Source organism: Chiloscyllium punctatum, chromosome 24 (genome assembly GCF_047496795.1).
Source record: "Chiloscyllium punctatum isolate Juve2018m chromosome 24, sChiPun1.3, whole genome shotgun sequence".
NCBI lineage: Eukaryota > Metazoa > Chordata > Chondrichthyes > Orectolobiformes > Hemiscylliidae > Chiloscyllium > Chiloscyllium punctatum.
The window spans coordinates 75,321,878-75,337,098 of NC_092762.1; the positions used below are offsets into that span (position 1 = coordinate 75,321,878).

Below are 15,221 nucleotides of genomic sequence, written 5' to 3' on the forward strand. Positions count from 1 at the left end.
TCGTTTCTCTTGCGCTTTTCTGCAGAGCTGCTGGCACAGAGCTAAGCAACAACACAGTCAGCTTTGACACAGAGAGTGTAGCTAGACGAATGGGTAAAGGACCAAAGTCTGGTTGGCAGGTTGAACGTGAAGGAATGTGTGCACTTAAACAGGCCACATGAGCAGTAGGGCAAGTGTAAGTCCAGACTTTAGAATCGTAGAATCCCTGCAGTGTGGAAAGAGGCCATTTGGCCATTCGAGTCAGTCAATTATAACTGTTCACTTTTATAATGTAGGAAATGTGGTAGCTACCATCAGCCATGATCCTATTGAATGGCGAATAGTCTGGAATTCTGAATGGCCTCCTCCCATTCCCGTCTTCAATGTTTCTAAAGCTGCACAGCCAGTAATATGATAATAATCTGTTTTATTTGTGATGGTTTAATAGAGAAATATTGATCAGAACACCGGGCGAGCTCCCCAGATCCTTGAATATTGCCCCTTCTGGGAGCATTTCGAACAGGAGGATGTGGGGGTAGATTTGGGCACCTGAGGTGAGTTGCTCATTTGGAGGATTCCTTGAATCCCTAGAGCAGCCTCAGTTAAAAGATCCCCAAAGCACAAAACTCTTGCTTTGAGGGAAGGTGTACGTGGCGTTGGCTTGGATCGGGTGAGCCCAGCAGCAGATGCTAGGATAGCATGAGTGCTGAGTGAGCTGGTTTTGAGGCCTGCCTCATGTCTCTGGTGCTTTGTCCCAATTGATTTTGACTTTATGCCTTCTCACACCTGATATACCCCCTCACTTCCCACACCCCCTTAACCCCTCTTGCAGCCTTGTCTCTTCAATGTCCCTCACTCAGTCCTTCGTGCCTTTTGTGCTGACTCACCCAGCATCCACCATGAGCCATATAAAGGTGAAATAAAATAAACTTCGAAAAAGAATTCATTGGCCAATGGGGAAAATGTTCTAACTTGAGAAATCCATCCAAATTTTATAAGATCTCAAGTTGTTAATTTCTCATAAAGACAATCTAATGTCTACTCATACCCCACACTAAAATAGCTAATACTTTAATAAACACCTCAGCTGTCTATCAGATTGTGAATTCAGGATTTCTTGCTGGGATCAACACAGCTTTTGAAACTCAGTCAGGCTTTCACAATGTCAAAATGGAGAAATATCAAGAGTTCTGAAAAACTGCATGAACCAATGCTGCTGTAGTTAGCGTGTCAATCAAAGCAGTCCAGCTAAGATTTAGTGTTAATAAGAACAGGCATTGATTTGCAGTCAGCTTTATCACGGCTTAAAGAATGAGCCATTTAAAGAGTTTCAGATTATGATATTATAAACAAACATCATCCAACCTTCACGAATCTTCACATCCTGAGAATCAATGACCAGTATCTTGTAGCAGTTGAGTGTACTGCTGTGCCCTCGATTAACGTGTAACTGTAATCTGTTTCTCCAGAACAGGGAAAACTATATCCGTACCTGCAAGCTCTTCCCCGATGGCCGAAGTCTGATTGTGGGTGGCGAAGCCAACACCATTTCCATCTGGGATCTCGCAGCTCCGAGTCCGCGAATAAAAGCTGAATTGACCTCGTCGGCCCCTGCTTGTTATGCACTGGCTATTAGCCCTGATGCTAAAGTCTGCTTCTCCTGCTGCAGCGACGGAAGTATTTTTGTCTGGGACCTGCATAATGAAACACTCATTCGGTGAGTTAGTTTGAAGATCTAATTAAGGCAGTGAGATAAAGAAGAAAGAAGGATTTGATTTGGAATGGATTTTCTTGTCTTGGGGTTGTGAATGTTGACTTAACACATTGATCCTTTATACTTCCCAAGGGAGGGTTCATCAAATGTCTCTTCAAATGCTCCACTTTAAGAAGAAAGTTTATTCCTTTGGTCACATTTTGCCTTGACATTGTGTTAACTGGACTCTCATTGATCTCTGTCCACTTGTGTGATAACATGGAGGTGATGGCATAGTGGTATTGTCACTGGGCTAGTAACCTAGGTAATGCTCTTGGGACCTGGGTTCAAATCTCACGTGGCAGAATTTAGATTTAAAAATAAATCTGGAATTTAGTGACTCAATCTGGCGATGGAACTCAATTGCTGTAAAAACCCGTCTGGTTTTTTGGGCAGCTCAGTGGTTAGCACTTCTGCCTCACATCCCCAGGGACATGGCTTCATTTCCAGCCTCAGGCGACTGTCTGTGTGGTATTTGCATGTTTTCATCACGTCTGTGTGGGTTTCCAGTGGGTCCTGCAGTTTCCTCTCACAGTCCAAAGATATTCAGGTTCAATAGATTGGCCCTGTTAAATGATAGATAGAGGGCGGGGCTGGGTAGGATGTTCTTTGGAGGGTCAGTGCAGACTTGATGGGTCAAATGGCCTCTTTCTGCACCATAGGGATTCTATGCCTCCCAGGCTTCTGATTCACTAAGGCCCTTTAGGAAAGAAAATCTGCCATCCTTGTCTGGCCTGCAGGTAAGCCCACAGCAAAGTGGTTCATTGCCCTCTGAAATGGCTAGTTGTAGAAAACCTCTCTAAAAAGTTTTCAAAAAAGAAATAAAACTGAATGCATTACTTGCCATTGACAATGGACAACTCAGCTCTGGTGATCCTGCAAAATTTTCCTTACAAACGTATAGGGGCTGGTGACAAAATTGGGAGAATTATTTCATAGATTATTTAGAGAGTCATAGAGATGTACAGCACAGAAGCAGACCCTTCAGTCCAACTCATCCATACCGACCAGATATCCCAACCCAATCTAGTTCCACCTGCCAGCACCCGGCCCATATCCCTCTAAACCCTTCCTATTCATATACCCATCCAAATGCCTCTTAAATGTTGCAATTGTACCAGCCTCCACCGCTTCCTCTGGCAGCTCATTCCATACACGTACCACCCTCTGTGTGAAAAGGTTGCCCCTTAGATCTCTTTTATATCTTTCCCCTCTCACCCTAAAATTATTCCCTCTAGTTCTGGACTCCCCAACCCCAGGAAAAAGACCTTGTCTATTTACCTTATCCATGCCCCTCATGATTTTTTAAATCTCTATAAGGTCACCCCTTAGCCTCTGACACTCCTGGGAAAACAGCCCCAGCCTGTTCAGCCTCTCCCCATAGCTCAAATCCTCCAACCCTGGCAACATCTAGTCAAGTGTCAGTCTGAAATAATCTGGAATTGTACCTTTCAGACCATGTCCCCAGACAACACCGTCACCCTCCCTGGGCATGTCCTGTCCCACTGTCAGCATAAATCCGCAGAGAAGATGGCACAGTGGTATAGTCAGGAGAGAGTTACCCTGAGAGTCTTCACTGTGGACCTTATGAAGTCTTCATGAAGTCAGCTCAAGCATAGATGAGGGAAGGTCCTACACACACACACACACACACACAGCTCTACCATATTGAGCAATACTTGGAGGAAGCACTAGGTGGCAAGGTCTTGGAAAGTACTGTTCTGGGGTCTTCACTATACACATAGAAAGAGCTGTGGTCTCCCTGCAATCTGTCAATGCAGTATATCTGAGCCTGACAATATAAAGTATTGAACAGGGTGCTCAATGTGTCACCTTGGCTTAAAACGGTTTCTCGCCCTTTCACTACCTTTGCTTCTGGCAGCCAGCATGTGTCTTCAGACCCTTCTGAAGAAGGTTCAGAATAATGCAAAATTGACTCTATTTCTCTTTTCATGGACGCTGCCAGACCTGCTGAGTTTCTCCAGCAAATTCCGTTTTGATTTCAGATCTTCAGCATCTGCAGTTTTTGTTTGAAAGCAGGCTGTGCTGATCACTGATTGTCAGATTGTCTACTAAAATAAAATCTTGCAGTAACTATGACTTCAATCTTCTCCAGACCTTTGGAGAAATCTCTTTTCACCTTTTAAAGACTCCTGTTGGGATTGTCTGCGCCCAACTGTTTCTTCTGTGTCTTTTTATTAACCTGTCTAAAGTTTGCATGGTTTTTGCTATACCACAGTCTGTCCATATAAAAGCTTATAATCCACATGCATAAAAAATAAATGTAGTGTGTGAGTGAAGATTAAAGTGCTCAGACAGGAGAATTATACACCCATCTGATTTAATTTTCAATGTTGCATCCACTGCACTGCTGTCTCTTTTCTGACCTAGTTGAAGTTGAACCCGCCGTGACTGCTCTGCGTGATACACCTACCGTTTATGTTCATGCGCCCCTATCTTTTGCTGTACAGCCACCATCACATTGAATGTTTGTTGTCTTCTGTCTGTGGTGTGTGCATGTGGTAATGCAAGTTGAGGTTTTTGCTGCCGGGGTGCACATGTGGTGTTCAATCTTGCCTAAGTGAGAACAAGAGGTTGTGGTAGAGAGTGAAAGTGAAGCACCTTTATGGGAACAGGAGTGAAAGCTGAGTGACACAGGGAGCAGGGCGGTAAAAAGCAAGGTATGCAGGCAGTCAGTGGTGTATTCTTCCAATCACTGAGTCAAAGCTTGAATCACCAGTTGCCATTTTCTGGCTTTATTGCTATATTCCTCTTGTTGATCTGATGATCTCCTCCTCTTTGCCTTGCCCTTACACAGTGCAGCCTAATAATTTTTGGGCTCAGCATCCTGTCATCAATGCTACTGGGTTAATCTTTTATTTCCTAACTTTCTTCAGCTTCCATGCTGTGTCACATCAATGTGTTTGATTTGCAATTCTCAGTTAGAACATAGAACGATACAGCGCAGAACAGGCCCTTCGGCCCTCGATGTTGCGCCAACATGTGAACTATTCTCAGCTCATCCCCTATACTGTCCCATCATCATCCATGTGTTTATCCAAGAATTGTTTAAATCTCCCTAATCTGGCTGAGTTAACTACATTGGCAGATGGGACATTCCACGCCCTTACTGCTCTCTGAGTAAAGAACCTGCCTCTGACATCTGTCTTAAATCTACCACCCCTCAAATTGTAGTTATGCCCCCTCGTACAAGCTGACGTCGTCATCCTAGGAAAAAGATTTTCACTGTCTACCCTATCTAATCCTCTGATCATCTTGTATGTCTTTATCAAATCCTTCCCCTTAGCCTTCTCAGTTTGGGGGAGAAAGCATTTGTGGGTAATTCTAAAATACACAGAGGGTGGAGATATCAGCTGTAAAATCCATTGTCCAGTTTCACAGCAAAGTTACCTCTCTCCATAGAAGTCAGGCAAGAACATTGTGAATTTTCAAGCACATAATCAGCATTCTGTTAAGAAAAAAGGGTTATTGCGCCAACAGTGATTGGTGCTTCTGTTATACAGTTGTTTATTGAAGTTGTTTGTTTTAATAATAGATGTTTTGCTTCTTATTCATTAATGCAGCATGACTAGAACAACAGCTGGTCCTAATTGGACTAGACCAATATTTTCTGGCTCATTTCCTTTCACCAAGTGGTTTGTGTCTCTCCTCCTTTCAATATCTCTTGAAGATTGATAATCTGTCGCTATTATAAAAGCAGTGGGGTCTGAGTAGATTTATAAATTTGATTTTTCGAGATCTCTGCATGCAATAACCATAATGTGTTGTGTTTGTCTTAACACTGGGTCCAACTGGAGGCAAACAAAATTACACATTTGCTGTCCTTGTACATGACCTTTTTATCCACGCAACTATATTTCCTGTTAAACACATTCTGTTGCCATAGTGCCAAAACCACAATTAATTTGTCATCGGGTTATGTCACAATGTTCACACAATCAATCTTTCTTTCCTTCCACCCACGTACCCTAGCCGCACCATTATACTTTTGCCTTTCCTGCAAGCTATATAGTGTTCTGATTGATGCCTGCGTGGACCCTTGTTTCCCAAAGATGAAGCAGGGTTCGAATCAAACCCAGATGCACAAAATATGCACAGTCCCTGTAGGTGCATCAATTCATGCGGCATGTGGCCACACTTAGCATCTGACAGGCAGTAGTTCCCACTTTATTCTTTGTTCATTAATGGAATATGGGTATCATTGCAAAGGCCAGCATTTTCCAGAAGTCTCAGTAATGCAAGAGCCCATCACCTCCAACTGCAAAAGATAAGGCTGAAGCATTCACAGCAATCTTGAGCCAGAGATGCTGACTGGATGATGCATCTCAGCCTCCTCCTGTGGTCCACAGCATTACAGATACCAGTCTTCAGCCAATTTGATTCCCATGAGGTACCAAAAATGATCAGAGGCACTGGATGCTGCAAAGGTGATGGGCCCTGACAACATTTTGGCAATAGTACTGAAGACTTTTGCTCCAGAACTTGCCGCTCCTCTTACCAAATCATTCCAGTACAGCTACAACACCGCCATCTACCGACAATGCGGAAAATTGCCTGTTATCTCCTGTACACAAATCTAACCTGGCCAATTATCGTTCACCAGTCTACCCTTGCCATCAGTAAAGTGATGGAAGGTATCAATTACAGTGCTATCAAGCAGCACCTGCTCAGCAATAACCTGCTCAGTGACGCCCAGTTTGGGTTCCACCAGGACCACTTAGCTCCTGACCTCATTACAGCCTTGGTTCAGACATGCTCAAAAGAGCTGAATTCCAGAGGGGAGCTGAGAATAGCACCCAAGGCTGCGTTCACCCAAGGTTGAATGTGGCATCAAGGAGTGATAACAAAACTGGAATCAATAGGTATCAGGGGTAAACTCTCCATTGGTTGGAGTCATACTTAACACATAGGAAGATGGTTGTGGTTGTTAGAGGCCAGTCATCTCAGCTCAGCAACATATCTCCAGTTTTTCCTCAAGTTAGTGTCCTAGACCCAACCATCTTCAGCTGTTTCATCAACCACTTTCCCTCCATCATAAGGCCAGAAGTGGGATGTTCACTGATGATTGTGCAATGTTCAGCACCATTCTACACTCCTCAGATACTGAAGCAGTCCATGTTCAAATACCACAAGATCTGGGTAGTATCCAGGGTTGGGCTGACAAGTGGTAAAAGCCAGGCTATGACTATCATCAATAAGAAATAATCTAACTACTATCCCTTGACACTCAATAGTGTTATCATCACTGAATTCCCCCACAATCATCGTTCTGAAGGTTACCATTGACTAGAAACTCAACTGGACTCTCCACATAAATACAGTGGCCCCAAGAGCAGATCAGAGGCTCAGAACAGTGCAGCGAGTAACTCACTTCTTGACTCACCAAAGCCTGTCGACCATCTATAAGGCACAAGTCAGGAGTGTGATGGAATACTCCCCACTTGCCTGGATGAGTGCAGCTCCAACAACACTCAAAAAGCTTGATACCATCCAGGACGAAGCAGCCCGCTTGATTTGCACGACAGCCACGAGCATCCACTTCATCCACCACCGACGCTCAGTAGTAGCAGTGTGTATTGTCTACAAGATGCATTGCAGAGATTCAGCAAAGATCCTCAGACAGCACTTTCCAAACTCATAATCACTTTTATCTAGAAGGACAAAGGCAGCAAATACATGAGAACACCAGTACCTGCAAGTCCCTCTCCAGCCGCTCACCATCCTGACTTGGAAATATATTGCTGTTCTTTCATTGTTGCTAGGTCGAAATCCTGGAATTCCCTCCCTAAGGGCATTGTGGGTCATCCAACAGCACATGGACTGCAGCATTTCAGGAAGCCAGCTTCTCAAGGGCAACTGGGGACGGGCAATAAACCCTAGACCAACCACTCTTCTGTCCAACTAAACTTCCCAAAGTTTCCCAAAACTAAACTAGTCCTGCTTGCCTGTGTTTGCCTCAAATCCCTTTAAACCTTTCCTCTTCACATACCTGTCCAAGTGTCTTGCAAATATTGTAACTGTACCTGTATCAATTATATGCAGATCATTCCACATATGACTCAGCCTCTGTGTGGAAAGAGTTATCCCTCAGGTCCCTTTTAATTCCTTTTCCTCTCACCTTAAAATATGTCCGTTAGTTTTGGACTCGCCCATCCTTGGGAAAAGACCTTTGTTATTCACCTTGTCTATGCCTCTCGTGATTTTATAATGTCTCTCTTCAACCTCCTACGCTCCAGGGAAAATTAGTCCCAGCTTGTTCCTGTATCTCAAATCCTCCAAAGTAATTTATTTATGTCTATACATGTGAAATATCTATGGAGGAGTTAGTTTGCATTATATTTTCCCTTTGATTTTTTTGTTTAATAAGCTGAGTTAGGAATTCTTCTTTAGAATTGTACTAAAATGCCTTACCCTTAAATGCCATCAAACACCAACTCCTCAACCCTCTCATCTACTGTACATTGCAGTTCTTATCTCATAACATGTTACCCCCCAGACCTGGGGCGAAGCTACCAAGTTATCAGGGTTCCAGATGAGATATCCCAGATTGTCGAGCTCCTGACTGAGGAGAGATAGAACTGGCTCCCCTTCTTTATTCATCTGTTCCCTCAGTTGTTCAGAACAAAGTTAATTCACTCTGGATCCCCTCCCTTGGTACCTTTCTCCCAGATTAAGTAAATTTACATTTTAAGAAGAGCTAATTTTAGAAATGAAAAGTGAATCCAAAAACACATTTGAAAATATATGAAGCTACACTCTTGGTTAATGGCATATTGTGCAATGTTGCTGGCTAAACAGTCAATCTTAAGATTCTTAACATTGCAGGTTATTGAAATGATTTTACCCCATTTCCTTTTGGCAATGTTTGGTTAACAACACTCCAAGCACAGAAGTCCTACTTTCACCCTGTTTCCTTTTGACTGGTTTGTAAGCAGCTGATTTCTAGTACTTGAGCAACAGTCTTTTTTACCTGTAATGCAGAGGTGGCTAGTGAGTGGTTCTTTGATGGTGACTTTTCCAGCACATGAGCATTCAAAGACATGCTAGTATACAAGTCCCTCAGCCAATGCAGACACGAGCCCCTGAGCTCACTAACACACGTGTACATGCTTTTAACCACGTGTACATGCTTGAAAGGGGTAGTCTCTTCCTCAGACTGTACTCTTTTCTCCCATCATGTGCATAGTCTGTGATAACTCCCTGAAGATTATGGTTCATGTTGTAGTGCATGTCTCCCCTGTTAAATCCATCCTTTTTGACGCCTCGTCAGATAAGACATTCCAGGATTTCTTTCTCTTGCTGTCTCCAGACAGCCACTGAATTTACATTTGCAGTCATTCTCCTGGCTGCATGTCTTTTTATTTAACCTTAAGGTAATTAAAGGTTCACTTTGTCAGTAAGTACTTTATGGTCCATCCATAAAGACAATATATTGTTCCAAAATGCCTGTGATGCCAATGTGCGAAGCTGCTTGCATTCAACATGTGGATCCTTTTGAGGTCACCAGGTTTGTGTGGAATACTGCAGATTCCATTTGGCTAATCTGATGCAATTGGATAGTGCTTCATAAATTCCAACTCCCTCACACTACCCACCAACACTTAATCACTTATTGTGCAGACGACAGGGGGTGACAATTGAGGTCAAACAGCTTTCCCACAGGAGGGGCAAGTTTTCTTGGGCTGTAATCTTTGCACCTCCCACTGTTTGGAGTTACAAAGTAATTCAGGAGAACAACTGATGGCAGAGCATAACCGTGCACTGAATAAAAATATGTTTGCCCAGACATTTTTGTTCATATTTTCTTTACGTTTGGTGAATCATATTCTTATTGATGAACTGGAGACTGTAAAGGGTCTGTATACATAATTGAAAGAGTTTGAGGAGAGATATCTGGTCGGCATGGACAGGTTGGACCGAGGGGTCTGTTTCCATGCTGTACATCTCTATGAGTATGACTCTAAGTCACTTTTAAAGTTGAGCCGTTAAGGTACATTTAACGAAGCACTCATTGGTATAATGCTAAGTCAGTCATGATGATGTGCATTCTTGCAATGGAATTCGTATTTGGATTCTGCAGACATGGTAACATTTGTGTACTTTTGGTCAGTGATCATTGATTTTCAATGACTCCTTTTAAGTGCAGGTTTGTTTTTTTTATGGGGGAGTGGGTTGGAATTAAGCATTAGGAAATTTGGATGTAAATGTTTTGAAATTTATAATTTTCATTTCTCTTTTTTTTTAAAACTCAGGCAGTTCCAAGGCCACTCTGACGGCGTCAGCTGCACTGACATTTCAAATGATGGGACCAAGCTATGGACTGGAGCACTGGACAACACAGTCAGGTGCTGGGACCTGAGGGAGGGGCGTCAGGTGCATCAGCATGATTTTGCCTCACAGGTATATAATGTCTCCTGACTACTCTGAGGAAGCTTACTTGACCCCTTCCAATATATTTTTAATCCTGAGGATTTTTTTTTGATTCACTCATGGGATGTGGGCATTGCTGGCTAGCAATTCTCTGGCTCCCTCAGACCTGCACTCAGTGAGTCCCTTTCTCACTGCCACAACTCTGTGACATCTGTAGCTCCCCCCACACCCACCCCAATCCTGAAGAAGGGTTACACCTGAAACATGACTTCTCCACCTCCTGATTCTGCCTGGGCTTGCTGTGTTTGTCCCGCCTCCTGCCTGTCTATTTAGCAATTAGCATTGCTCATCCAAATTGCACAGAAGCCAGTTAAGAGTCAATCACATTGCTGTTAGTCTGGAGTCACATCTAGGCCAGACCAGGTAAGGATGGCAGTTTCCCCTCCCTAAAGGACATTAGTGAACCAGATGGGTTTTTCCTGACAATTGGCAATGGATTCATGGACATCATTAAACTCTTAATTCCAGATTTATTTTTAGATTGAATTCAAATTCCATTATCTGCCGTGACGGGATTCAAAGCTGGGTGCCCAGATTAGCAATCCAGCAACTATACCTCTAGGCCATCCATTTGCACCAGGAAGGAGCAGACGAAGATGCTATGGAACATGATGGATTTACTCAAATGCATCACATCACAGAATGGATGACTATGGCATGGTTCTCACCATTTAACATCCTCTTCCACGTTCCTGACTTGGACTGGGCTCAAGATGAAGACCCTGCCCAGAAACCAGTTGCTTTCACAAACAAATAAGGTGGAAAGAAAGGGCAACAACACAACAGCAGGTCTTGTCTTCCTTGTGACCAATTTTCTGACAATCGATTGATGGTCATCGTTAGACAGATTCCAGATTTTTATTGAATTCAAATTCCACCATTTGCCATCGTGGGATTCATACCTGGGTTCCCAGTTCTCTAAATTAACAGTCTGGCAATAATACCACAAGGCCGTTGCATTCTTTGAGGCACGCCTTCATTCCTGATAACACTTCTCTCAATTCTGGAAAATTGGTCACAAGGAAGACAAGACCTGCTGTTGTGTTGTTGCCCTTTCTTTCCACCTTATTTGTTTGTGAAAGCAACTGGTTTCTGGGCAGGGTCTTCATCTTGAGCGCCAGTCCAGGTCAGGAATGTGGAAGAGGATGTTAAATGGTGAGAACCATGCCATAGTCATCCGTTCTGTGATGTGATGCATTTGAGTAAATCCATCATGTTCCATAGCATCTTTGTCCGCTCCTTCCTGGTGCAAATGGATGGCCTAGAGGTATAGTTGCTGGATTGCTAATCTGGGCACCCAGCTTTGAATCCCGTCACGGCAGATAGTGGAATTTGAATTCAATCTAAAAATAAATCTGGAATCAAGAGTTTAATGATGTCCATGAATCCATTGCCAATCGTCAGGAAAAACCCATCTGGTTCACTAATGCCCTTTAGGGAGGTGAAACTGTCATCCTTACCTGGTTTGGCCTACATGTGATTCCAGGCCCGCAGCAATGCCCTCTGGGTAATTAGGGATGGGCAATAAATGCTGGCCTAGCCAGTGATGCCTCATCCTGTGAATGAATCAAAAAAAACATGTTTGGTCAAGGTATGTATGCAACGTCCATGATCATCAAGTGCTGGAGTGGGATTCAAACCTGAAGTTTCTGGCCCAGTGGGACACTATCCACTGTGACACAAGACCTTTGTAGTGGATTAAAAACTCAATATTTAATATCTCAAGTGGGAATCCAAATCTTAGGACTCTGGAGATTTACTGATTCCTTTATAGTCATTGAGATTTGATCACCTTGCACTTCCAAGCAACTGGACAGGTCAATAGCATCACTGTCTCATATTTCACTAAATTTAAGATCTCGGTAATGTTCTGAAAGTTTGGAATTTTGCTTGTGCTGGACTGTTTTAGTGTTGAGATATTGAGTGTTGAGTAGTTAGAAGTTGTGAACAGAAAAATTATGCAATATTGTGTTATTTATTAGGCAAGCTAACCTTACTGCTTCTAATGTGATTTTCTTGAAATTCTGTAGCTGACCTGTGCAAACAATAATTCCAGGGCTTTAGCTGTATGACCTTATTTTGATTCATAAAGAGAAGTGATGTTTTAACTCTAATAGCACATTCAAAATATTTGATCTAAATTAATTTATGACAATTAATATGAACTAGTATTGAAATGGAAAGTGGATAAGTTCCTCTTAAATTCATTCATCTATTGACTTTAAAAGCTATTGTGACAAATAGCTTGAACCATAAGTTTATTCTGAGGCAGAAATGGCAGTTCTTCAGATTCCCTTTTTTAAGACATCTTCCATGTATGCATGTGTTGTGATATAGATTATACCAAGGCATGCTAGTCCAATTGTTCTTAAGATGCTACATAGAAAAGTCATGGAATCCGCAAAAATGAAGAGGCAGCTGCTTTGAGACGGTTGCTTTACCTTGCATTTAGCAACACCGTTTCTGTTTCTAACAACCCAAAAGGCCTCCAATTTCCTCCTTTTGCTTTGTGATTTGATAATATTTCAGTAGATTCTGGTTATAGCTAACTAGGACTCTTCCCCAGTCTGCTCCAGTCAATATGCATCTAACCTTATGAGGGTAGATTGTTGTGTTTGAAGACAAAGCTGGCATTTAATACCTGTTTTTATTTCTTGTTTCCCCAGATCTTTGCACTGGGCTGTTGCCCAACAGGGGGATGGCTGGCTGTTGGCACAGAGAGCAGCAATGTAGAGGTTTTACATGTCAACAAACCGGATAAATATCAGCTTCACCTTCATGAGAGTTGTGTTCTGTCACTCAAATTTGCTTATTGCGGTAAGCACTGATTTTCTTTTCCACCGTTATGTTAGTTCATGGCTAACCTGTACGTTAAATATATCTAAATGCTTTAGTTCCAGGTTTTGATTTGATTTGATTTATTATTGTCACATGTACCGAGATACAGTGAAAAGCATTGTTTTGCATGCTAACCAGACAAATTGTACCTTACACAAGTACATCGGGATCATAGAACAGAATGTAGAATGTAGTGTTACAGCTACAGAGAAGGTGCAGAGAAAGGACCATTAATAATCTAGGCTGTCAAAACTCTTTTTTTTAATTTTAGTAATGATATTTGACAGGTCTTGTGAGGAGAGAATTACAGATTGCCTCTTTATTTTGTGGAAAAAACGTTTACTTGAATGACCCAGCTTTAACTTTAACCACTGTTTCTTTGAGGTTGGGCTCAGTGCACCACCCTGAGGGCAAGTCGTTTCTTTCTTTCCCCATAAAAACTCCTTTGCTCCAACACCTACAGTAGATCATGCATTCACTTTCCCATACAACCTGTCTGCATACTTAACTTTTATAACCCTAGGTATCATTTGGAATCTATGTTACACCCCATTCTAGGCCATTGTCTCCTGCCTGAAATGTGGCTTTCAGAATGTGGTTTCAGAGTGGTTTTAAACTTGAGCCTTTTCATTTGTTAGTGGCAGCTTTGAAGTGTAGCTTCCGTTCATTTCTACTCTTCTATTCCTTTGAGAACATTGCTGCTGGCTGAACTGACCTGTTTATAATGTGATCCAGTAGGAAGGTGAAAGTAACAGATTGATTGATTACTAATAACCACTCATATTTTTAACCTGAGAACTTGGAACTTGCTCCACTGTTTCTCCCACTCACTTATTCTCTAAAACTCCAGAAGTGGAAAATCTTTTAAAACACCCATCTTAGTGGTTTCACGGCTTTTAATTCTGAAAGTCAGTATCTTTTCTTCTCCAATTGCACACAGTTTCTGTGAAATAAGCTTGCTGCTAAGATGAAGTACTGCATATTACAGATGAAACCTCTAGAGTGACTTGTGAGGGAGGTGGGTGGTAGCAGCTCTTTGCCTGTTTGGGCTGGTAATTACAGCACTGTCTCTGTTGATGTCCTCGATGTGGCCTCCAATTATTTGAATTTGTACTATTTGTGGATGTTGGAATGTGCCAAGGATTTCTATTTGGGCACCATTGAGAAGAAAAGAAAATGGACTAATGTGGCCCCTCGATGTTTACTTCCAGCTGATTAATTGTTGCTAATCTCCTTCTGACTTTGGGAAAGACTTGAGTATTAGCTGGAAAAGGGCATTGGGGGGATTGGGGTTAGTGCTTAATATGGGTCAAGGAATAGGTTGCCTGATAGGCTGATTCAAGCACTAAGCACTTGATCCATAAATTCCAGATTACAGCCAATTCTGACGCTCCCAGGAATCTTGGGTTCTCATTATCAGCCTCTATGGGCATTGTAACAAGTTGTGATGATTAATTTCAGTAGTAGAGCATTATGACAATATGACAACAGAACAGTGCATCTCAGTACTGTTGCAGTCTGGTTATGGTGCATTCCTGCTGAACTACACCAGTTCTCGCCCCCTTACTCTTCACAAAAGTAATATTTGAAGCCCTATCGCATTGGGTAACTTAGGTAGGATGGATGGGGCTGGATATTAAAAAGGAGCCGAAACTGTCAAGGTCATGTTACTACCTGTATGCCAACCAAAACAGACAAATGAATGAGATCAGCGTCAGAGAGAACAGATGGTTTGTGCAGCAGAATGGTCTGAATTGAAGCAAGATAATTTAGATTAGATCCCCTTCAGGAAACAGGCCCTTCGGCCCAACTCGTCCACACCGACCCTCGGAAGAGTAACCCACCCAGACCCATTCCCCTCTGACTGATGCACCTAACACTATGGGCAATTTAGCATGGCCAATTCACCCAACCTGCACATCTTTGGACTGAAGGAGGAAACCCATGCAGACACGGGGAGAATGTGCAAACTCCACACAGATAGTCGCCCGAGGCCAGAATCGAACCTGGGATCCTTGTGCTGTGAGGCAGCAGTGCTAACCACTGAGCCACTGTGCTGCCCTCTATAATGCCCAACTATACACAACAACAAAAACAGAAATTGCTGGAAAAGCTCAGCAGGTCAGGCAGCATCTGTGCAGAGAAATCGGAGTTACTGTTTCGCATTGAGTGACCCTTCCTTGGACCTGCCCACTTATAC

General features: G+C 42.7%; 1 protein-coding gene across 1 annotated transcript in view; it reads left to right on the forward strand.

The window, feature by feature from the left end:
* The window catches only part of LOC140494705 (transducin-like enhancer protein 1), a 167,036-nt gene that overhangs the window by 140,806 nt on the left and 11,009 nt on the right, over positions 1-15,221 (forward strand). Inside the window, exons 16-18 of the mRNA XM_072594209.1 lie at positions 1,449-1,696; positions 10,006-10,153; positions 12,850-13,000. Of these exons, the coding sequence (XP_072450310.1) occupies positions 1,449-1,696; positions 10,006-10,153; positions 12,850-13,000 (547 nt within the window). The remainder of the gene's footprint in view (positions 1-1,448; positions 1,697-10,005; positions 10,154-12,849; positions 13,001-15,221) is intronic.